Here is a 24,822-nt window from a genome sequence, read left to right as displayed (position 1 = left end):
ACTCTTTATAAATACATCTTTCCATGTCTTTATAAATAAATAAAATAATACTAATGCTACTACTAATAATAGTAATAATAAGTTACAACCAGGAGATTTCTCCCTGTGGCTTCTCCCCCAGAGGCCTCTGCGTATGCTCAAGAGCCCCTTCTTCTTCTCCTTCTTCTTCCTCTGCAGAATCCTCCAGAGGCCTCTCTGCTCCTCCTCCTCCTTAGGCTCTTCCTCTAAGCCTTCCTCTTCCTCCTCCTCTTCCTCAGGCCCTTCCTGTAAGCCCTTCCTCTTCCTCCTCCTCCTCAGGTCCTTCTTCTAAGCCTTCCTTCTCTTCCTCCTCCTCTTCCTCAGGCCCTTCCTGTAAGCCCTTCCTCTTCCTCCTCCTCCTCCTCCTCCTCCTCCTCCTCCTCCTCCTCCTCCTCCTCAGGTCCTTCTTCTAAGCCTTCCTTCTCTTCCTCCTCCTCTTCCTCAGGCCCTTCCTGTAAGCCCTTCCTCTTCCTCCTCCTTCTTCTCAGGTCCTTCTTCTAAGCCTTCCTCCTGCTCTTCCTCAGGCCCTTCCTGTAAGCCCTTCCTCTTCCTCCTCCTCCTCCTCCTCAGGTCCTTCTTCTAAGACTTCCTCCTCCTCTTCCTCAGGCCCTTCCTATAAGCCCTTCCTCCTCCTCCTCCTCCTCCTCCTCCTCCTCCTCCTCAAGTCCTTCTTCTAAGCCTTCCTCCTCCTCTTCCTCAGGACCTTCCTGTAAGCTCTTCCTCTTCCTCCTCCTTCTCCTCTTCCTCAGGCCTTCTAAGCCTTCCTTCTTCTCCTCCTCTTCCTCTAAGCCTTCCTCCGCCTCCAGCCCTTCCTCTAAGCCTTCCTCTGCCTCCAGCCCTTCTTCTAAGCTTTCCTCCACCTTTTCCTCCCAGACTTTGGGGGTAGAATTGTGTGCCTTCAATTCCTTTCTGGGGATCCTAGGGCAACACTGTCACAGGAGTCTCTTTGTGGGTTTTGTTGAAGAGTGTTTACCATTGCCATCATCTGAGGCTGAGAGAGTGTGCCTTGGGAGCTGGGGGTGTGCTGCGTGCCTTGAACTCGTGTCTAGTGACCCTATTCCCAGGGTTTCCTTGCCTTCAGGTTTGCGTTCCACTTTGCCCGTTGTCTTCCACTGAGAGAGTGTCTGCTGCCCAAGGTTCCCCCGCAGTGGGTTTCATGGCCCAGAATGAATGCCATTTCCATCATATAGATGTGTGTGTGTGTTGTGTGCCTTCCAGCTGGCCATTGGTCTTCCTCTGAGGCTGAGAGAGTGTGACTTACCCAAGGTCACTCATATTATATAATGGGACTTTAGCACCCATGGATTTTGCTATCCAAACCAAATCCCAAAGGATGCCAAGGGCCCATTGTTTTTCCATCTTTTTTTTGCAAACAGCAAAGCAGATCTTGCTTGCCTGATCTTTGCATGTTCAAGAGCAGTGTTGGGCAAATGCTAAGAGCTGCCTTGTGAGGTTAGGAAGAGGGTCCTGGAAAACAGTCCTCTTCCTCTGGACCCACAGACTCAGAAAGAAATGGGCCTCCCATTCAATGGGACCCCTTTCTTTGAGGCTGCTCTAGGTCCAGGAGGGTCTCTCAGGAGAGATTGGGAAAGTCAGCCTTTGAGGAGCTCTGGTCCTTAAAGGTTAATATCTCCAGGCTTTGCTGAGAGGGCAATATTTGGCATTTGGGCAGATCCAGGCTGCAGGGCTCTCTCAGATCTGGTTCTAAAACACTGCAGAAATTATGATGATGATAATGATGATGATGATGAATCTTACCTTCAAACCCACAGAGCCTTGTGGAAGCTCAAATAGTAACAGTGGTCATAAACACATTGCAGAAATAATCCAGTTTGCAGAAATAAACCACTTCAACTGCCCTAGTTCAGTACTTGGGAATCCTGGGAATTTTAGTTTATTATGGCATCTGAGTTGTCTGACAGAGAAGACTAAATATCTCACAAAACTACAGTTCCCAGAATTCCCTAGCATTCAGCCAGACAGTTAAAGCAGCCCTGAACTTGGACCATTGTTAGTGGTTGGCTTGGAGCCTGAATAGGGTTCTAGAAGCCTGGTGGGTTTGGTCATTGGCTGCTTAGGAAGAAGGGCTCCTTCTGGGTTTCCTTGGCAGGAAAGGAAAGGAAAGGAAAGGTGGGTGCCTCGAGATGCCTTTGGGAGACCCCTAAATTTGGTTCCTTTGTAAGAATGCTGACAGAGGGGGAATATAAGGGTGATGGATTTGGTCCCCAGGGAGGCCCCCGGTCAGGCAGGGCAGGCCACACAACATTCACTCACTCCCAAGTCAAATCCTGGTTTCCCTTCTTTTGCCCAGGACCGAAACCTGGACCAGAAAGGATCAGGTTTTATTTGCTTTCTTCTCCTGTAACAGGTGTTTTTCCTTGCCCTTTTTACACGTGGCAGTAAAGATACGATACATCAGGGCCTGGCATTGAGCTTCCAGTTTTCATGCATGATCTTCAGACAGATCTTCATTTTGGAGGGAGCCCAATTCCAGGAAAGAGGAAAGGGCTCTGTACAAACATCCAGATCAGATGTGAGAGCAGTAGCTTAATATAATTTGCAAGGCTTAATTCATTGGTTTCTTCAATTAGAATAATTGCAGGGGTCTATGGATTGGTTTAGTTTCTTGCTTTCTCTCACTTGTGGTGGTACAAGGGCTCACTACTATACTCTGCATTCGCCATCTGGCTAGAAAGAAGGAGGCTAAATTAAATGCTTTTTATCCTTAGTTTTTTGTGGATATTTGGGACTATGTGGCCACGTTCTAGAAGAGTTTCTTCCTGGCATTTCGTCAGCATCTGTGGCTGCCATCTCTGAAGATGCCAGACACAGATGCTGGCAAAACATCAGAAGAAACTCTTCTAGAACGTGATCACATAGCCCCAAAAACCCCACAAAAACCTATGGAAGCCAGCCATGAAAGCTTTCGACTTCACGCTTTTTATTCTGTCTCTCCAAGCAAGTGAGAAAGAATATTTCTCTCATTTGCCCTTGATCTGAGAACAGACCTTTAAAAATTTCTCTCTTCATTTCTACACAGGAAAGTATATTGAGTAGATTTGAATGACAAACTGTGAGCGACTGTGGTTTGTAATTTATGCATTAGGCTGAATGAGATCGCTAGAGGCCCTGCCCCATGTCCTAGGTTTTAGCTCACAAACTTCAGGACCTGAATTCACAACCCTATAAGAGAGATGGAGGGACACCAGAAAGTAGGCAACCAAAGTCCTATACAAATTATCCAATTCTACCAGTTTGGTGCCATGTTACCGGCTGTGGATCCATCCTACAGAAACCTGGGAATGGGGTGCTTAGAACTGGATGCTTGGTAGAGAGCCCCAGTGCAGTCCTTCATGAAAGTTGCTATAAAATTCTAAGTACTTCATGAAATAAGAAATCTCTATGGGACAGAGTCCTTGAAGTTTCATGGTATCAAAGTGCTAGGTTTCGGCAATGGAGATACAACCCAGGTGCCAAAAATGACCCATAGCAATTCTGGACAGACTCATTCAGTCTCTTTCTCTATTGGTAGAGGGGCTATTTACACCAAGAAACCCATGGATCCTTAAGGGATCTCCAGTTAATTTATTTTATTTATATACATCCATCCTTTCTCCCAGTATTGGGATTCAGGGTGGCTAACAGCAAATTTAATACAGTACAAATTCAAAACAATGCAAAGGCATTAAAATTGTAAGTTGGACCTTGAAAATAGTAAATTGCATCAGAAACCACATACAAACCTTGACCTCTGAATTGCAGTTCAAACCGCATCTCTGTTTTGCTTAGGATCCAGCCCTTGAGGCATCAACATTTCCAGAAAGGAGAGAAAGTGGAAGTGTGAAATACTTTTTGTTTGGAGGAAGTGTCTTTCCAGATTCTGTCCTGTAAAACTATTAGAGCCACCTTTGATGCTGTCTTTGATTCAGATCATATGATTTTAAGGCATCTTACACTTCTATCTCCATCCAATAAACCTTTGAATTCTTTGAAGCATTCTGTTTTCCTGGCTGCCCATCATAAGAGTATGAAACTTAGCACCAGTCATGGAGATTCGGTCTTTTTCTTAATGGAGATACAGAGCGAGAGCCCCAGGATCCCCACTCCTGGCGTAAGACCTGGCCCAGTTCATTGCAGATATTTGACATACTTAATGTTACAACCAGACTAGGAGGATTTGGGAGTCCCTGTGTCTCCAAAAGTAACTTTCCCAAGAGCAATCTATGTCTCCCTTCCAAAGACAGCAGTGGATGGAGAAGGAGGCCTTGGGGAAGCAGAGGAGAGCTTGGCCTGACCCCCAAGGACTCTCCCTTGAAGGTTTCCATTTCTCTAGGAAACGGTGGAGCCTGGGAGGGAGACTGAGGACTAGGGCATGCTGGGAAAAGCTTCAGGGGGAGCTTTGCTTTCTCCCCCCAAATTACTATCTTGCTCTCTTTTGACAGGCTTGAAGACCACACAAGGTAAGCTCAATGGTGGAAAAGACTGCAAAAGCCATCTTCCCTATACGTTCCATGCTCACCTCCATGGCACCTTAGGAGCAAGCAAGTCTCCACTGAGGGCAGCACAGTCAAAAGACAAAATCCAAAATGGGGAGTGGTCTTTGAGATCCTGATGGTCCTATGAGAGGAAAATGCCAGCCCCTGAAACCAATCCTGGCCAGCTTTTGGGAAAGTGCCCTCAAGGTTTGGTCCAAGCGGCTCTCAGCCCCTGGCAGACTGTCCCTTCCCTGAGTCTTGCTCTCCTGGAGGCTCAGAGGAGATTCTGGGGGGGCCTGGGCACCTCCTCTTCTTAGGGCCCTGAGCCTCAAGTACAGCTGACAAACGGTAATTCGCCCACGATGAACCCCCCCATTTCCTGCTCTGTCCTGGCACATGCCTTAGGAAGCCTCTTCCTATTCTTCCCAGGCAGGAAACAAGGTATAGTTGTGAATCTCTTCCAAGGAAAAGAGGGGTTGTTGTGGTTGTTGTTGTTGTAATAACAGGGCTCCAGTCAATGGAGGTCTTCTTCAGGCAGTAAAGGGAGGTTTATGCAAATGCAGAATGACATCACTGCGGAAGGCTCTCTTGACCAATCAGAGAGCAAGATAAAGGTTCTTCTGGAAGCTTCCGTGAGAAGGAGAGATAAGGCCTGAGAGACCAAGAGACAGTTGGGGGAATTGTGTCGGTTGGAGATCGAGAGAGAGAGAGTTAAAGAGCGGATCTTGGAAGTTAGTCTCAGAACTGGACGCTTAGGTCTATTTTTTAATAGCTTGTATGAATTGAATATTATATACTTACAAATATTGTACCTGCAAGACTCTTAATATCTTGTAGGACTTATATTTTAGTTATATTTTGTTATTTATAATAGATACCTCCTTAGAGTATCTCCTACTTGACACTCTTTTTACACGTGTTTTGGCTCAGTTGATGATTGTCAGAAACAAGTCTAACAAAGTCTTCATCAACAAAGTCAAATTTCAGAACAGGAGTCTAAACTAAAAACTTTATTGAAAGAAAGAGACTGCATAAAAGGCACAGTTCATGGCCTTATAGTCAGATCTAAATAACAATAAAGATTTGACCATTTTATATCCCCAATTAACATCCCACCCCCCCAACAAGACCTATCTGGTATTTTATTCCTGCTGGAAATATAATTGACAAGTTAATTACCTCATCATCCAAAATCTGCCCCCAAATATGTTGTTTTGAGAACCACTGAATGGCCAGCAAGTTCCCAGCAAACCTCCCCAAAACAGTGAGATAATTCCCATCTGCTCCCACCATTTTGCATCCTTAAATTAAACCAAAGTACCAATAAACCCAGTCAAGCAATCTGGCCAAATAATATATATTAAAATTAACTCAAACCAACCCTTTCACCTTCTCAGCTTTCCCATCAGGGTTGGGGGGCGAGGAGGGGGCATGTGGGCGAGTGAGGCTTGGCTGCTTGCTATGGGTCCCATTCCTTTCCCTCCACATTATGTTCACTCCAGGAATTAGCCCTTCCATTATCCAGCTCCACAAACTCAATGGATTAACCTTCCCACCATCCAGTTCTACAAACACCACTCAACCCCTTTTTCCAAATATATAAGAACACTACCATTTTCTATAAACCATATAATTACATCCAGTTCGGATTCTTCCATATTTCTCCAACAACAAATATGGAAGAATCCAATCACACATCAACATTTACGGAAGAATCCAAATTTCACATCCTGTTTCTGACACCTGGTTCAACTGGTTCAAGTAATTGGTGTGAACCAGCTCAAGTCCTTGTCTTCCAACATTTTAAGGAGTTCCATTTAGCAACTGTGACTAATATCTATGAAAGGAAGGAAAGGGGACACTGAAACTACTTTATCTCTCATCTATTTTCTTAGATGACCTTTGCTTAGCTCCATAGTAGATCCCAGGCATCCCTCCTCTCTTAATGCTGATATGACTCTTCTCTGGCTTTGCCCTTTTTTATAGAAGAACTTGAGACTCATCAGAGAATAGAAACTGAGGAGAAATCAAAGAAATGTGTGAAATGCTTTGCTTTTATACCTTTAGAGGTATCCACTAGAGAGAAAGTGTAGAAATGTGAGCAGTTCAAAGTACGTTTTTGGTTGTTTATAAATTTATTATTTGATAAGACTTAATTAAAAAATTAAATAGGAAATATTTTTTTGGAGAGGCAGCCTTCATACATTTTGTTGTACAGTTGTCCCTCCCTTTTTGGGGACTTAGTATCCGCAGCCTCACTCCTCGCGGGAGGAACAGGTGACCATTAATAAAACGTCGTGCTCCTGCATACGCCTCCCCTCCCGGTGCCATGGGTGTGCAGCCCATTATTTTCTATGGGACTTGGATATGTGGGGGTCATCATTTTCGCGAGGGGTCCGGAATGGATCCCTGCGAATTGGGAGGGGCTACTGTATTTTGTAAAACTCTATTATAATCTTCATTTATGCTACTTCTGCTACAAAGTTCTTGGTCTGAAAGTATCTTGTCCTTACAGAAACATTCAATAAACCTCTGCCCTATTTTGAGCATCCTGTATTCTTCATTGAGTCTATAGAATCTGAAGGACAATGTCAATTACGGAAGCATCAGTTTTAGCATAAATGAGGCGTTGCTAGACTTCAACTGGTTGTGACTATGAGAAAGGATGCTGAAGGTGAATTTCTATCTCCTTTCTAGCCCTATATTGACACACACAACATGCACTGACTCCCGAGTCAAACTCAGATTTCCCTCTCTGTCCCCAGGATCTAAACCTGGGCTAGAAAGGATCAGGTTTTATTGGGGATCTTCTCCTGTAACCTGTGTTTTTCCTTGTCCTTTTTACATGGAGCAGTTGGGGGGCTGTACATCAAGGCTTGGCATTGAGCTTCCAGTTTTCAGGGATCATTTTCAGGAAGGTGACGATTGTGCCTCTTTTCCATTTTTTTTTTGGGGGGGGGGGGAGGGGGAGGGCAACTCCAGTCAAGAGAAAAGGGCTCTGCACTAATATCCAGCTCATATGGAAGAGCAGTAGCTTATTCGTTCTGGTAGTCAAGTTCTACTGTCCCAGCCCAGGATTTCCTCTGCCCCATCTTGGATTCGCCCCTTTTCACTCGCTATCCCTCACTCCTGGAACCTTCTCCCCCCCCCCCCCCCCAAACAAGAGCCATCACTTCTTTAACCAGCTTCAAAACGGAGTTAAAGACCATCCTCTTCAGAGAAGCGTTCCCAGGCATTGCATAATTCTCGCTTGCCCTCCTGGATGAAGATTAACCATCCATTATGAAGCCAAGCCCTCCCTCCAGTCCATCTGCTTTGGTCCAGGCCTTGGAGGAACTGCTGGACCTCATCCCCTTCCCCATCACTCCTCCCTTCTCCTTTTGTGTGGTGTCTTTTTAGATTGTAAGCCTGAGGGCAGGGAACTGTCTAATTAAAAAGACTGTATGTACAGCACTGTGTAAATTTACAGCGCTTTATAAATAAAGGATAATAATAATAATAATAAAAATAATGTGTGTGTGTGGGGGTGCCTAATCCGGAAACTGGGGGCCTTTAAGCCTAGTTCCGAGGTTGCAGAGGGGTGTCAGTATCCCCAGAAGGGGCTTTGGGGTCCCTCCATCTCCCTCCTCTTGGCTTTGGCCTAGATTTGGGTCTTCCCCCAGACACAGCCCCATCCCCCCCCCCAGAGAAAACGCCACCCCTCCTGAATAATGTTGTTTCCAATGCTATTGAAGTACCTGGGCCCCAAGGCCATGCCTCTCTCCAAAGAAACCCCCTGCCCTCTTTTCTCATAACCCCCCAAGTAACTGGGCCCCAAGGAATCCCCCAAGGAGGGGGCAGGGAAGGGAGAGGAGGCTGGCAGAGCCCCTGCCTTTCTTTGGGGTGAGGAGATCAGGGTTCCCTTCCTTCTTAGAACCCCCCAACTCCCCCCCTCCAGAAGACCCTGCAGGCAAATCTTTGAACGAACAAGGGCTCTCCCCACTTCCCTCCCTCAGAGCAGGCTGTGAGGGCGGCAGGTTCAGGGGCTGAGACTGTGCATGCACATTTCCCACCAAAGGCCCCTCCTGAGCAGGCGCAGGGAATGCAAGGACCATGCTGCCGCTGCTCTGATCAGAACTCTGATCTTAGCTCCCGCAGCCCTCTTCCCCCGTTCTCTTGCGGCCATGATCCACTCTCCATCCAAGCTTCATCAGACTTCCCAGAGAATACTTCTAAGCTAGTATTCCCTAGTGCTGCCTCTCTTTCTCAAACCTATCTCCTTAACTCACCCATCCCCTGCTACAGTATCGAATGTGTGTGTCTCTGTGTGTGTGTGTCCCCCTTTTGCTGTGTGGTTTTCCCTGTGCTGTAACAAATGTTACGCTTTTAATTGGACCTAGTTGGTATCAGTGTCCCTTTCTCTTGGGGCTTGCTGTCGATCTCTGGTATATAACGGTGGGACCCCATTCAGGCATGTGGTTTTGTTAGGACCACCTCTCAGCTATATTTGATCTAATTAAAATTCCCCTAATTCGATCCTTCGTAACAGAGGACTGAGGAAAGAGAAAGGGTCAATTTTGTGCAAATTCAGAAAGAGTCCAGTGTGTTGAAACAGCGAAGAAATTTATTGAGAATACTTAAAAATCCAGTGTTTAAGCCAGAACTGCCCACTCCAATCCAAACAATACATTAAAACCTCAAAGCCTAAAACATCACTCTCTTCCAAACCTAGCCCCCACCTCCAATTCCCAGAGTCTATGCCCCACAGGTAACAAGGCTCCCTTTGCCATTCCCACAAACTAGTCCCCTTTCTCTTAATGCCGGCCTCCAACTTTCTTCAGCCAACACCCTAAACATTGCAAAAGCTATCATTCCCATAACTATTCTAACCAGCTGCAACAAATCCCAGCCCCCCAGCTACCTAACCTATACCACAACCCATAATCCTCAGCCAAGTTTATAACCCAAAGCAATGATCTATAGTAATAGCAATTAAAATGTAAACTTAACAAAATATAACTTTAAAGCATAAACAGACACATGGACAGACAAATCACAAACATATGGACAGACAAACCTTACAAACAAAATCACAAGGGCCTTTTCACCGGTGGATTGAAAATATATTTTCTTTTAAAATATATTATTGAACATTAATTAAAAAGACATACACGACAAAACATTACTACACAGTTAAACATATTTACACAATATACAAAGAATATAAAAATAAAGGGGAAAAGCCAAGTTAGTTTCTATATGTCTAAACTTTGTATACTTCCTAGATGGCGCCTAAACTTCTTAAATTTTCATTTCTTCTAGTTTCCTATCTGTTATAATCTTTGAGCAAAGAAAAATAGAGCTAGACAAACAAAAAACCAACCTCCATTTCTGCTTGGTTCTTGTTTCTACTCTTTAAGAGAGAAGCAGATTAATTCATCCTAATTTACATATGTTTTCATAGTTGCTTTGAATTGGGGAAAACAGAAAAGTTCTTTTTTAAAAAAATACATTTTCTGTATTTCTTCTTGACAAAAATAATATTACAGTAGTTCACTGCTGGCATTTGTATGGCTTCGCTCCTGTGTGGACTCTTTCATGTCTCACTAGGTATGACTTCCGAGAAAAACATTTCCCACAATGTTGGCATTTGTGTGGCTTCTCTCCTGTGTGGATTCTCTTGTGTGCCACTAGGTGTGACTGCCGAGAAAAACATTTCCCACAATGCTGGCATTTGTATGGCTTCTCTCCAGTGTGGACTCTCTGATGTCTCACTAGGTCTGACTTGAAAGAAAAACATTTCCCACAATGTTGGCATTTGTATGGCTTCTCTCCTGTGTGGACTCTCTGATGTGTCACTAAGACTGACTTCCGAGAAAAACATTTCCCACAATGCTGGCATTTGTATGGCTTCTCTCCTGTGTGGACTCTCTGATGTTTCACTAGGATTGACTTCCGAGAAAAACATTTCCCACATTGCTGGCATTTGTATGGCTTCTGTCCTGTGTGAGATCTCTGATGTATCACTAGCTCTGACTTCGAAGAAAAACATTTCCCACAATGCTGGCATTTGTGTGGCTTCTCTCCTGTGTGGACTATCTGATGTATCACTAGGTCTGACTTGAAAGAAAAACATTTCCCACAATGCTGGCATTTGTATGGCTTCTCTCCAATATGGCCTCTCTGATGTCTCACTAGATGTGACTTCAAAGAAAAACATTTCCCACAATGCTGGCATTTGTATGGCTTCTCTCCTGTGTGGATTCTCTGATGTCTCACTCGGTTTGACCTCTCAGAAAAACGTTTCCCACAATGCTGGCATTTGTGTGGCTTCTCTCCTGTGTGGACTCTCTGATGTTTCACGAGGTCTGACTTCCAAGAAAAACATTTCCCACAATGCTGGCATTTGTGTGGCTTCTCTCCTGTGTGGACCCTCTGATGTTTCACGAGGTCTGACTTCCAAGAAAAACATTTCCCACAATGCTGGCATTTGTATGGCTTCTCTCCCATGTGGACTCTCTGATGTTTCACTAGGTGTGCCTTCTGAGAAAAACAGTTCCCACAATGCTGGCATTTGTATGGCTTCTCTCCCATGTGGACTCTCTGATGTTTCACTAGGTGTGACTGCTGAGAAAAACAGTTCCCACAATGCTGGCATTTGTATGGCTTCACTCCTGTATGGACTCTCTGATGTTTCACTAGGTATGACTTCCAAGAAAAACATTTCCCACAATGCTGGCATTTGTATGACTTCTCTCCAGTGTGGATTCTCTGATGTCTCACTCGGATTGACTTCTTAGAAAAACGTTTCCCACAATGCTGGCATTTGTGTGGCTTCCCTCTGGTGTGGACTCTCTCATGACTCAGATGTTCTTCTGTAAAGAACAATAACAGATAAGACTAAAAATCAGAGTTAAGAGAGGAGGGTGTTTCCCCCAGATTTAGCCCCCATTTACCCTTCCCTATTTGACATTAAATTAGTAAAGTTGGTATGAGTGACCCGAGCCTGATCCTGTTGCAGATATCCCAAATCCATGAAACGATTGTATCCTTACTCATAGGAGCTAGCAAAGAAGAGATTGGAGGGGAACTGCCTTAAGGGAATCACTGGAAGCAGATAGTCAGACTAAGAACGGTTGAAAAAATATTCTATTAAACATGTGTAGAAATACTTTGATTGACAGGTGGCATCATATCCTGTGAGACTGCCATAGAGTGCTGAGTCAGAGCCCAAGGCATGATGGAAGGTAAATGCAGAGAATGCTTCATGCTGTTTGGCACGAGGAGATGACTCACAACCAATACAGTATACAGCTCGCATGTGGATTGGTCTCGATTGCACTAGAGTTGTGTGTATAGAAGAGATAGTCAAGTTCATGGAAGTCAGAGAGGAGAGCTTGCAAATAATTGTATTATTAGGAGCAAGTAACTGTTAAAGTTGCCAAATATTGTGCAGCTGCAATTATTTGTCGCATAATTTTTTTGAAACTGATGCAGAAACAACCATGAAATATCTTGAAATAATTATGACATAGTGTCAGGCTACTGTTTTAAGTTTATATTTCTCAGAGTTATTTGGGACAATTTTTACCTGCCAGGTTTAGGATTTCATTTTATGAACTGATGTTTACCCTTATTGCTAGAAGGCAATTTACTTCTTGTGATGCTTTGTAATACTTGTATTTATTTTGTTGTTGTTGTTTAAGCTGGCCATGTCCCGTAATAAATTATTCATTCATTGATTTGTATTATTTTGCAACTCAAGATAAAGAACTGAATGAAATCTACTGTGTTTGTGACTTATTTTTATGTGTGGAAAGTGGTCAGTGTATTGCTAATACATATATTTGGAGGTTGGCTTCCGGACTCTTCTATGATATTATTCAGGACCTGAGAGGCAGTGTGCTAATCCCTTTTGTCTGAGGTATTTGCATCAAACACCCATTGCATTCAATTCAGTTTCACACCATTCTTTCTCCACACAGGAAATATTCTAAAGTGATATAAACCTTTCCAAACCCTCAGTTTTTGTCCCCATCACCAATTTCAGTATAAATGTCAGGTCCAACTTGCTGTTCTTCGGTGTCAGTCCAGTTACAGACAGACACTCTGTTTTCATGGCTAAGCACCTCAATGCACTCACCAACCCCAATTGTTGCAGGAACTACAGACTTCTCCCCATTCCAAATCCTCAGCATAAAGATCTGGATAGGTAACTTATCACCATTAACAAAGCCTTACATGTATTCACCACTCCCGCCACTGTTACCTAGTTCTTGCATGTGTGCGTGAACACTTATATATATGTGTCTGTGTGTTTTGCTTTCCCCCTAAATAAAATACAAAAACCTATTTCAAATGCCTCTGAAGTTTTTTTATTATTATTATTCAGGACCTGCTATAGCTTGGCTGAGTCCAGAGGTCACCATTGCCCCAGTGAAACTATTTCGTTCTATTGAGCTAAGTACCAAATCCCCCTAAAAGCATAGCGCTTGCGGATGTCCTCCCCAGACTCCAGCATTTTGGGTAACAAAGGACCTCTTGAATCAACCATGGAGCTAAGCAAACTCAGGTAGAAAAGAAACATTAGCAAAACAGCAAGTTTTGTTTCTGCTTTCTTCCCTTCATGGATATTACTCATAGAATCATAGAATAGTACAGTTGGAAGGGACCACAAGGGTCATCCAGTCCAACCTCCTGCCATGCAGGAACTCTCAATCAAAGCATCACCAAAAGATGGCCATCTAGCCTCTGTTAAAGACCTCCAAGGAGGGAGACTCCTCTACACTCCAAGGAAGGAGTGTGTTTCACTGTCAAACAGCCCTTACTATCAGGAAGTTGGTTTGATTCAATAATTCTAAAGTGGAAACAAAGCGCTCTGACAGTGAATTATGAAAGGGCCCTCAGTCTTCACAGGAAGGGCGATGGATTCAGGTTCCTTACCCACAGAGGCCACATTCTCATAATTCTCCATCATCACGAAACTGTACATAAGTTTCAGCTTCTTCGTCAACAGTTTCCATTCCTCTTCAGTGAAATATACCGCCACGTCCGCAAAGGTCACCTGAAATAGAAAATAGCCCTCATCCAGAGAGTGACTAAACAAAAGGGGAGGAAAGCACACGGTGCATCATAAATATTATTTCAACACTTCAGAATTCAGTCCAGGAAATAAACTTTAAATTCTGCAAGCAAGCAAAAAGTTACTGTCTTTGAGACCCAGTTTGTCTCAAATCCTTTCAATATAATATACAATATAATAAAAAAATATAATTTAGACCATTTCTGGGATATTGATGATAGATTAGGATACTGACTATTCCAACGTGTATTGTCACCAATTAATTATAATGCACTTAGCCATATCTCACCTAATCTCAGAGGCAAATTTCATTTTTAAAAACAGTTCTGGGGAGTACTCTGGGATTGAGGGCCACTGGGCTCACCCTCAATTAAGATACAGAGATATTATTCCAAATCCCCCAGCATTTCACAGATTTGGAAAGCAAGACACATGTGGACAAGCAACACCAGAAGGGGGTCAAGATGGCCAAAGTTGTAAATGATGAAGATCGCAGAAGTGAGGAAGGGTACAAGACCCTGCCCCCTCCTATTCTCCCCTCTCCCCTCTTTTGAGTTGATGGGCTGCACATGTCTTTTGAACTTGGAACACATTTTGCAGCAACCAACTGACCTGAGGACAAGGGGGAAAGTGGCAGAGAGGAGAGAAAAATAGGACATTTTCAAAGCCCCTAAAAAAATGAGGTGACAGAGCATTAACCAGGACTCACTCTGCCAAATTGAGACAGTATATTCTCCGCTTGCTTTCATGAGCAGGCCCAGCAGTGACACAGATGAAACTAAGTCAGGATGGTAACTTACCAAAGAGTTGTTGTACCTCTGCTTCTTCTTTCCCTTGGAGCCCAACTCCCTCCACTTGGCCTCTGTGTCGGCCATCAGGTGGGCAGGGGGACCTGGTGGTCCTGCACTTGGGTCACTTCAGCAAAAGATACTCCAAAAGTGTGTACAAGAGGGTCGAGATGAAGTTCCTGACAAACGAGACCAGGGTTAGACTTAATTAATAATTTGTTTTATTTATATACCGCTATTCCAAAGGTCATAGCAGTGAACAGCAAGTAAGCTAATTAGCAAGTAAGCTAATTTGCCCCCAACAGTCTGGGTACTCATTTTAGTGACCTCGGAAGAGTGGAAGGGGGTCCTGGAGGAAGGGGGCCTTGGGAGATATAGAGCCTCCTGAGATATTTGGGGGTCGCTTCCTAACAAAGGGGTTTCTGGCCTCATAAAGGATTTGGGGCAAACTGGATCTGAAAGGCAGTAGTAGCCTTTTATCTTGCCAATGGGATTTGCAGTGTATTTCCTGGACTGCATCTCCCAGCATCCACATGGCCAGAAAGAGGAGGGGTCCTGCCCTGCAGTAAGGCCCCTCCAATCCCTCTGAACCGAGGACTACAACTCCCACATCTTCTTTCTTTCTTTCTTTCTTTTTCTTTCTTTCTTTCTTTCTCCCTAGCTGGCTTGTGAGATGTGATTAAGCCTTGTTAGTGGTGTTACTGCTCTTGTTGCCGTTGTGTGGCTCCAAGTTGTTTCCAACTAATGGCGACCCAAAGGCAACCTTATCATGGGGTTTCCTTGGCAGGTTTCTTCAGAGAGGGGTTTCCATTGCCATCCTCTGAGGCTGAGAGAGTGTGACTTGCCAAGGTTCACCTAAGTCCAAAACACAGTGCAGCAATAATCCAAACTGAAACCGCTTTAACTGCCCTGGCTAAGTGCTAGGGAATTCTGGGAAATATAGTTTTCTGAGACATTGAGCCTTCTCTGTCAGAGAGCTCTGGTGCCCAAATAAACTCCAGTTCCCAGGATTCCCTAGCACTGGGCCAGGGCAGTTAAAGTGCTCTCAAACTGGACTATTGCTGCCGTGTGTTTTGGACCTTTCTTGGCCGCAAACTGTCCATAGCCTGCAATGCATCTCCTAATTCTGTTGGCAGTCCCTCCCTCCCAACACTTTCTCATTTCCCCCAAAACCAGCGCAAACCTGGCAGATGGAAAGAGGTTTTAAAGCAGCATTTAAATCTGCCATATTTTATTAAAAGACTAAATGTCCCAAATGCTATTATCAGTTTTGTAGCTATTATTACAGAAAGACGTAGAGTGCAAACTCCTCAAGTACCTTTATTTTCTGGAGTGAGATGGGCTTTTCCAACTGACTCACTGTGATGATCTCCGGTGGTCCAAGCAGCCAAACTGCGGCCCTGTAATAATAATGATGATGATGATGATGATGATGATAATAATAATAATAATAATAATAATATAGCCCTCTCTTCAGCCAAAAGGCTATCAGAATGGCTTACAAATTGTTAATTAGACATTTAGACATTATGGCTCTTAGCCCAGCAGACCCTTAACTTCCTTCCATCACGCTGCAATCATCCAGTGAATTATAAAAGGACTTCCCTTAACCTACACTGGGACCAGTTAAGGAACCTTATTTCTACTTCTTTACTGATCTTCCCAAGCATCAACCGAGCCAAAACACGTGTAAAAGGAGCGTCGAGTAGTAGATACTCCAATGAAGTATTTATTACAGATAACGAAATATAAGTAAAAAGTAGGTCTTACAAGATATTAAGAATCTTGCAGGAACAATATTTGTAAGTATATAATATTCAATTCATACAAGCTATTAAATAAACCTAAACGTCCAATTCTGAGACTAACTTCCAAGATCCGCTCTTTAACTCTCTCTCTCTCGATCTCCAACCGACACAATTCCCCCAACTGTCTCTTGGTCTCTCAGGCCTTATATCTCCTTCTCACGGAAGCTTCCAGAAGAACCTTTATCTTGCTCTCTGATTGCTCAAGAGAGCCTTCCGTAGCAGTGATGTCATTCTGCATTTGCATAAACCTCCCTTTACTGCCTGAAGAAGACCTCCATTGACTGGAGCCCAGTCATTACACAAACACTTCAAGGGTTTGTGCCTAACGACGATTAAACCGCTTCTAAACTGCGTCCAAACCGCTCCTAGTCTGGACGCTCAGAAACGCCTCGCAAATATTATTCCCCACAGTCACAAGCAGCACAAAATAGCCACCGGAACATAAAATGGCTGCCTATGCCTCAGTTCTTGGCACTTGTCGGTTTGAGGCCTTCAGAGGAGAGAGAGAGAGATGGAGGGGAAGAGTGGAAGGAGTGAGGAGGAATGGTCACTCTTGAGTCCGAAGCAGTCATTTTTATATAACGAAGTGATGATGGAAACCTATGAAAACCTATCCTCTCTGGGCAAGGAACTTGTATCCATTGCTCTTCCTTCAGAAGAGGGGGGTCTTGCATGCTACATACATGGCACTATGGTTCCACTTTAATGGTCAAAGTAACATCCTTGGAATCTTGGGATTTGTACTTTACTTTACGGAGCCAGTAGAGCTCTCCATCTGATGATTATAAATGCCCTTTGCTAAACTGCAAATCTATCGTAGGAAAGAACCATGGCACTTAATATGTTTTGGGTCCCAATGCTCTTTGGTACATCTCTTAGCAAGTTTTTAGGTCTTTTTGATCTATGTTTCAGTGTTTCTATGTTCTGGAGAGGGTTCCAATATCCTCTCTTGGCCCTACAATGGCTCAAATTGAGCCAAACAATGGCAATAGGATGCTGGGGGATATTGAGGAGGTAAACATGATTTCTTTTCTCCCCAGGTGGTCCAATGGGGCTACCTCTGAGATCCCTGTGGGCCCAGTCTGGCTGCCCAATCCCCAATAGCTGCCCAGCCCTGTCTTGGAGATGTCTTCAGGCTGTTTGAAGGCTCCTCTCTGCAGCCCTATCCTCACCAAAACTGGACTCCACTTCCCAGACCCTTCCTAACCCATTCCAATGGATTAATTGCATATATTTATTATCTTACCTTTCTCACCAGATGGGACTGAAAGTGTCTCTTTCCTGCACCATTCTCTTTTTCTCTCTATCTGTGTGTAAGAGAGAATGTGAAATATAGAATGGCAGGGAAGAGATGCTGAAGGTGAAATGCTGAAGCAGTGCAGATGGACCTGAGAGCAGCTGGGAAAGATGGAGAGAGGAGGGAGAAATGGAAGGAGATCAGGCATGTGGAAACATGGAGGAGAGGGAAGGAACAAGCAATATATATGTTTGGACAGGAAAGGAACTCTGGGAAAGTCCAGAATGGAGCCAGAACAGGTGTCCATAAGAGAGGCAGAAGGTGTCGATAACAGAGCCAGAAGAGTATTGTGAGGTAGCCATGAACCTGGAAAACGTTAACTGGTTTAAGTAAACTGGTGTGAACCAGCTCAAGTCCCTGTTTTTCAGACATTTGAAGGGATTCCATTTAGCAATTATGAGTAATATCTATGAAGAGAGGGACAGGGACACCAAAACTCCTTTATCTCTCATGCTCATTTTCCTTTGTTTAGTTTGCATAGCTCCATTGTAGATTCCAGAGGCCTCTCCTCTCTTAATGCGGAGATGAGTCTTGTCTGCCCCCTTTTTTATATAGAAGAGCCTGAGATTCATGAGGAAATGGAGACTGGAGAGAGACCTTACACATGCCAGCAGTTTGGAAAATGTTTTCCTCAGAGGTCAGACCTTATTGTACATCAAAGAGTCCACACAGGAGAGAAACCATACAAATGCCAGGAGTGTGGCAAGGGTTTTGCTTCAGGTACCAATCTTACACACCACCATCGCATTCATACAGAAGAGAAGCTATAGAAATGAAAGACTGTGGAAAATGTTTTTCTCAGAATTTACACTTTTAGAGGCATCCAAAAATCCACATTAGAGACAAAGTGTATAAATGTTGGTGGATGAAAATACTTTTTTGGAGAAGCAGCCTTCATTTATTTTGTTGTATTTTGTAAAGGTCTATTGCAATCTTCATGCTACTTCTGCTACAAAATTTTCGGTTTGAAAGTATCTTGCTCTTAAAGTGACATTCAATAAACATTTGCATTAATTGAAGCATTCTCATTCTTCATTGCATATCTTGACTCTGCGAAAGACAGCATTAATTATGAAACATCAGTATTTTATTTTAAAAAATTAATTAAAAATCGGAAACTATAAATATAAAACTCATCAGACAACAAACACACAAATAAAAGATACAAATACAATGTACATATATCACTTCCACTCCTCTCTGTTGGTTCTTATATTTATGTAAACAGTGGACCCTTGTTATACGCTGGGGTTTGGTTCCAAGAGCCCCCGTGTATAACAAAATCTGTGTATGCTCAAGTCCCATTAAATATAATGACATAGCAAAATGGTGTCCCTTATAAAAATGGAAAATCAAGGTTTGATATTTGAAATTTATACTTTTTTTTTACATATTCAAACCGTTTATGCTTGAATCCGTGTATAAAAAAATCTGTGTACAAGAAGGGCCGACTGTACTGACTTTTATATAAACCTTATTTATAAAAAAATTCTTAATTGTTTTGCATATATACATGTTAAAATGGTGATTTCTATATTTTCTTAAATACTTTATTTTATATCTATTTTTCCTTTATTGCTTTATATACATACATATTAATCTGTATTTCTATGTCCTTATCCTTGATCATATATATGTACGTATGTATCTGAAGTCGAAATCTATATCGCAGTCTATCATATTAAGTTATCTCAGTCTATCTAACCCCCTAAATTACATGACATTGAGGCGGGATACAAACCGCCATATAGTACGTCTTCTATACGTACTAGGGTTAGGAAGGGGCGGTGCTTCCGCACCCCCCTAACCCTAGTACGTATAGAATACGTACAACATGGCGGCGCCCCTTCCACATGGGGGCCGCCATGTTTACGTACTGGACGCATAGCGTCCAGACGTGTCGCGGCGCCTATGACGTCGCGAGTCTGCGCCAGGCGCCTCGCGACGTCATAAAGGCGCCGCAAAAAGAAGCTCCGAAATGGAGCTTCTTTTTTGCTCCGCGCGGGAGCCACGCGGTTTGGCTGCTGCGGCTCCCTCGCGGAGCAAATGGTGCCGGCGGGAGACCGCCGCAAAGCGGTGGTCTGTATCCCGCCTGAGATTTCTTGTTATTCAATTTATTTTGCATATCTTTCTTTCTATACCTTATCTATCTCAACATAATTTTATAGATTCAGATATTCATATAATTACACGGATCTCAAGTAAGTTGCTATTTTCACTAGTCTCTCTCAAAGTTTTCATCTGATCTGTTCCGTAATAATTGTGTCAATTTGTCATTCTCTATATACTCATATAGTTTATTGTACCAATCTGATAACTCCTGAATTTTCTCTTATTTCCAGTATTTAGCATACATGTTTCTTGCTGCAGCAAACATATCAAATAAGGTCCTTCCATGTTCTTTTTCTAGTTTGTCATTTATCATTCCCAGTAAGAAAATTTCAGGTTTATTTTCTATTTCCATTTGCAGAATCTCTCCTTTCCAGCCCTTAACTGACACACACAACATTCGCTGACTCCAAAACTAGTTTCCCTTTCATGGTTTCATGAAAGGGAAGTTTCATGGTTTCATCAAAGTGCTATGTCTGGGCAATGGAGATACACCCCAGGTGCCAAAACTGGCCCATAGCTATTCTTGACAGACTCATTCAGTCTCTTTCTCTGTTGGTGGAGGGGCAATCGGAAGCAAGAAACTCATGGATCTTCAAGGGATCTCCAACTTTTTTTTTATTGACTTGCATGTGTCCTTTCTCCCAATATAGGGACTCAGGGTGGCTAGCAACACATTTAAAACAGTACAAATCCAAAACAATGCAGAAGCATTACAATTATAACTATATATATATTTTTAAAATTAAAGCATTTATAAAGCTGCACCTTGAAAATACTAAAGTTTATCAAAAAGCATATACAAACCTTGACCTCTGAATTGCACAGCCGTTCATACCTCATTCTTTGTTTTGCTATCCGCATGTACAGAAAGGGGGAAAGGGGGAGTGTGAAATGCAGTCGGCCTTTCTTATACACGGATTTTTTATACACGGTTCTGTAGCCAAGGGTCCGTAGGGGGAATTTTATTATTATTGTTATTAGCTCAAATATTGCAAGAGGGGCTGGCTACAAGAGCCCACCGAAATCGCCCTCCCGATATGTATACGGAGTAGACCAGGGGATCCCAATAAATAAAGCTGAGACGGATATTAATAACTAGATGTCTAATTTATTGAAATAGGGGAAAAACACATACGTTGCGCATACACTCACACACACACTCAGGACTCAGGAAAATTAGGGTTGGAAAATGGGAACAGATTTCAGGCGTTACTAATGGAGATGCTTACCATAATGTAGATTCCCTCCGGGGAGCGAATGGGGTGCTGGACAGTGAGACAAGTCTGTTCTGCAACCTGGGAGTGAGCAGAAATGCCGGCTACCAAAACAGAGGTCTGACTGACGTGGAGTGAGTAGACCTTGAAAATGGCGCGCTGAGCAGCCAAAGTGGGGACTTTTTATAGGCCAAATCTGGCCTGAGGCAAAGAGGCTGGCTTGGCCGAAACAAAGGTGTTCTGAAGATTTTCTTTTCACCTGGATGTCTGCTTTAGATAGTATAAAGGGCTTATGCCACTTGGACAATAGGTTCGAGGAGGAGGTTGATAGCTTCAGGGAAGGCAATCCTTTCACTCTTCCCAGCCTTGAGATAATCCCTTCATGCGACTTCCCTGGACCCACTGAGATGTTAATATGGGAACTCCCTTAGGGGAGGTGTACATGTCCTCTCGCTTTGCCAGTAATGGCGGACAGGCTTGGAGTCTGGCCAGGGGTCATCCAAGGGTTATCATTGATTCCAAAATTTATATTGCAGCATGGGTAACAGTTCAAGCATCCACGGTTTGAAAATGTTTTCAAAAAAGTATAAATTTCAAATATCAAAGCTTGATTTTCCATTTTTTTATAAGGGACACCATTTTGCTATGTCACTATATTAAATGGGACTTGAGCATCCACGGATTTTGTTATTCACAGGGGAACTTGGAACCAAACCCCAGTGTATAACAAGGCTCCATTGTCCTTTTTGTTTGGAGGGAGAGTCTCTCTATATTCTGTTCTGTAAGACTATCAGAGCTCCCTTTGGTGCTGTCTTTCCTTATGAATTTAAGACAAGTTGTACTTCTGTTTCCATCCAGTAAACCTTTGAAATCTTTGAAGCTTTCTGTTTGCCTGGCTGCACATCCAAAGAACATGAAACATAGCCCTAGTTATGATGAATCAGTCTTTTTCTAATGGAGATACAGAGCGAGGGCCCATTCCTTCCGTAAGACTTGGACCTGTCCACTGCAGAGATTTGACATACTTAAGATTAGAGCCAGACTGGGAGGTTTTGGGAGTCCCTATCCCTCCAAAAGTAACTTTCCCAAGAGCAGTCTATGTCTCCCTTCCAAAGACCAGCAGTGGATGGAGAAGGAGGCCTTGGGAAAGCAGAGGAGAGCTTGGCTTGACCCCTAAGGACTCTCTGTTGAAGGTTTCCATCTTTCTAAGAAACGGTGGAGCCTGGGAGGGAGATCGAGTGCCCAAAGTCAGTGGCATTTCTGCATCGGGTGTCAGTGGGTCCCAGGGGTGGTACTTTTAGGATTGGGACTTCTGGGGTCAGGACTTCCGCCTTCCAGGGACATGGCTTCTGGGGGGAAATCCAAGGAAGTTGGAAGAGACCCCAAGGGCCCTGATCCAGTCCAACCCCATTCTGTCATGCAGGAACTATCAATCAAAGCATCCCTGACAGATGGCCATCCAGCCTCTGTTTGAAGACCTCCAAGGAGAGAGACTCCACCAAAATCTCCATTGAGGAAGTGTGTTCCACTGTCAAACATCTCTTACTGTCAGGAAGTTCCTCCAAATGTTGAGGTGGAATCTCTTTTCCTGTAGCTTGCATCTATTGTTCCGGGTCCTGCTCTCTGGAACAGCAGAAAACAAGCTTGATCCATGATTATCTCCATCTGGTATTAAGTTTTCCTCTTTTCCTACTACCCTCAATCTCACCAAGCATTATTGTCTTTTCTAGTGAGTCCTGTCTTCTCATAATATGGTCACTTTATCATCTGCAGTACTTTAAAGTTCTGTAAATCAACAGAGGTATTTATTTTTGTTTTCTTATTTAATGTTCAGTTGTAAGCCTGCCTTTGCACTTTCTGCTTTGGCTTTCTTCAACAACCATTCCAAGCCTTTGGCATTTTCCCAAGTCATTGGTTCCTTCCAACGCTATGTTTCTATTACTCTAAGTACAGGACACCAGCCTCATTTATATATCTCAGCTATTTTTGTTTAGCCGGTGCCTCCTCCTGTAGCTGTTAGTCCCATTAGTTAATACAGTGTGAATTTGCTGCTTCTATACTTATGGTTTTTTCTCCTTACTCCCTGCTCACATCTCCACCTTCTTTCAGGAGTACAGATCATGCCTGCTGCCTCCGCACCTGGTACATTGATTTCCACAAAGATCTGAAATTGACGTGGATCCAACAGCCCAAAGGTTATAAGGCCAATTTCTGTGCTGGAAGCTACCGTTATGTAAGAAGCACTGACACGCAGTACAACATGGTGAGAGTGGGCCCATGCCATCCCAGGGGACTGTATCTCTATGTCCCAACTTGCAGTCAGACTCTCCTAGTAATGTATTGCTATGGGTCTGATGGTCTCACAGTGCTCTGTATCAACATGGAGAACTGTGGGACCAACGGGACTCCTAGCAATACATTACTAGGGCCCTTATCAAACGAGCTAAATTTGAAGTTATCCCAGGGTCAATGTGAGGGCAATGTGAAGGCAATACAGGGGCAATCATTGGGTTTCAAGTTTGTTTATCACACGACACCAAAGGCAATCAGCAGCCATCCTAAACACAATCGGGGGTCATTCCAGGGTTAGGTAAAGTTTCAAGTTTGTTTATCACACAATGCCAAACACAATCAGGAGCCATCCTAAACACAAATGGTGTCATTCCAGGGTTAGGTAAATTCAGGTGGAAAGAGGATTTACCTAACCCCAGAATGATCCTGAAATGACCCCTGATTGTGTTTAAGATGGCTATTATTATTATTATTATTATTATTAAACTTTATTTCTAGAGCGCTGTAATTATACACAGCGCTGTACAAAGTCGGTAAAATTAAGGAGTATATAAAAGCCTGCCCAAGGCATACACTCTAAGATAATAACAATTAAATAGAGGAATAGATAAAATTACTATGTGGAAAGAAAAGACAAATCAAAAACATCAAATACAAAAGCAGATCACATCACATCAAACATTATTAGACAGCCAGATGACAATCACAAATTCCCTGAGAACGCTTCCCATGGCTTCCCAGTAGCCCATGGCTACTGACTGAAACCCCACGATTGCCCCTGCATTGCCTTCACATTGACCCTGGGATAACTTCAAATTTTGCTCGTGTGATAAGGGCCTTGGACAGGGTAACTGCAAAAGTGCAACACAGAGAGCTTGGGAAGTTACCTTTTTTGGACAATACCAAAATTTCTCAGCCAGCATCCTGGAATTTGTCATCTAAAAAACCCTAACTTTTCCAAGTTCTTCAAGATAACAATTCTTGGATGGTTTCAGAGTAGTATGTTTCCCCCCAGTATGTTCCTACCTTTTTTGTTTCTTTTAATATGGAGTCGCTGCTGCTCCCGTTTGCTCCCATCAGTAGTAGTGACAAAGTGGATAAAGAATTAATATAAACATCGTGCATGGTGCTTTATGATATAACATAAGCATAAGAGAAAGAAAGAAGGCAAATCCTTCACTTTGTGAAGTTTAAAGTCTTTAGACCAGTGGGTTTCAACATCTGTGTACCCCAAAAGGTCCATGTTGTATCAGTGAGCCTCGAGTAAATGGTGGGAAGTGCTGCTCATGTTTGTTTGACTTTTTAAAAAGTATTGTGGGATTTGCACATTGTCCTGCACTGTCGGGAGGTAAACCTTAATACTGAGTCTAGCTTTCCCTCATGCTTCACCCATTGGGTTTCTGATCTATAAGGGCCCGAACAGACAGGCCAAAATAAAGCTACTTCGGGTCACTTGGAGGCATGCTGTTTAAATGCTTCAGGCATCCTAAGAGTGTTTTTCAAACTTAAAGCAAACAGCCAGACACTTCCCATTTTGGACAGGGCGAAATGTCACATTTTTTGACATGATAATATGTTCTCTCTAGGAATCTCTAGGTCCTCCTCCAGTGCAACTCTATGGTCAATGTCTGTCGGACGATGATCACATAGTTGAGCTGGAGGACCCATAGGTTCCTAGAGAGAATATTCTACTAGGCCTTTGTAGCTCCTCCAGCGAGACTCTATGGTCAATGTCTGTCGGAAGATGACCACAGAGT

General features: G+C 43.3%; 1 protein-coding gene across 4 annotated transcripts in view; it reads right to left on the bottom strand.

The window, feature by feature from the left end:
- Positions 1-9,093: 9,093 nt before the first annotated feature.
- LOC149301598 (uncharacterized) overlaps positions 9,094-24,822 on the bottom strand; it is a 170,187-nt gene continuing 154,458 nt past the window's right edge. The window contains exons 1-5 of one of the 4 annotated variants that reach the window (XM_089484035.1): positions 17,397-18,611; positions 15,661-15,742; positions 14,355-14,521; positions 13,416-13,536; positions 9,094-11,347 (exon numbers count right to left, since the gene is read on the bottom strand). In XM_089484035.1, coding sequence (XP_089340161.1) covers positions 10,026-11,347; positions 13,416-13,536; positions 14,355-14,429 — 1,518 coding nt within the window. In that variant the 5' untranslated portion in view covers positions 14,430-14,521; positions 15,661-15,742; positions 17,397-18,611 and the 3' untranslated portion in view covers positions 9,094-10,025. Of the gene's footprint in view, positions 11,348-13,415; positions 13,537-14,354; positions 14,522-15,660; positions 15,743-17,396; positions 18,612-24,822 lie in introns of those variants that run through there. The other 3 variants (XM_089484036.1, XM_089484037.1, XM_089484038.1) reach the window with 3 other exon arrangements.

This window comes from Sceloporus occidentalis, unplaced genomic scaffold (assembly GCF_023333645.1).
Source record: "Sceloporus occidentalis isolate IW3139 unplaced genomic scaffold, rSceOcc1.0.p SCAF_21, whole genome shotgun sequence".
NCBI lineage: Eukaryota > Metazoa > Chordata > Lepidosauria > Squamata > Phrynosomatidae > Sceloporus > Sceloporus occidentalis.
Note: the sequence above shows the minus strand (reverse complement) of the source record. Positions and strands in the feature narration are given on the sequence as shown.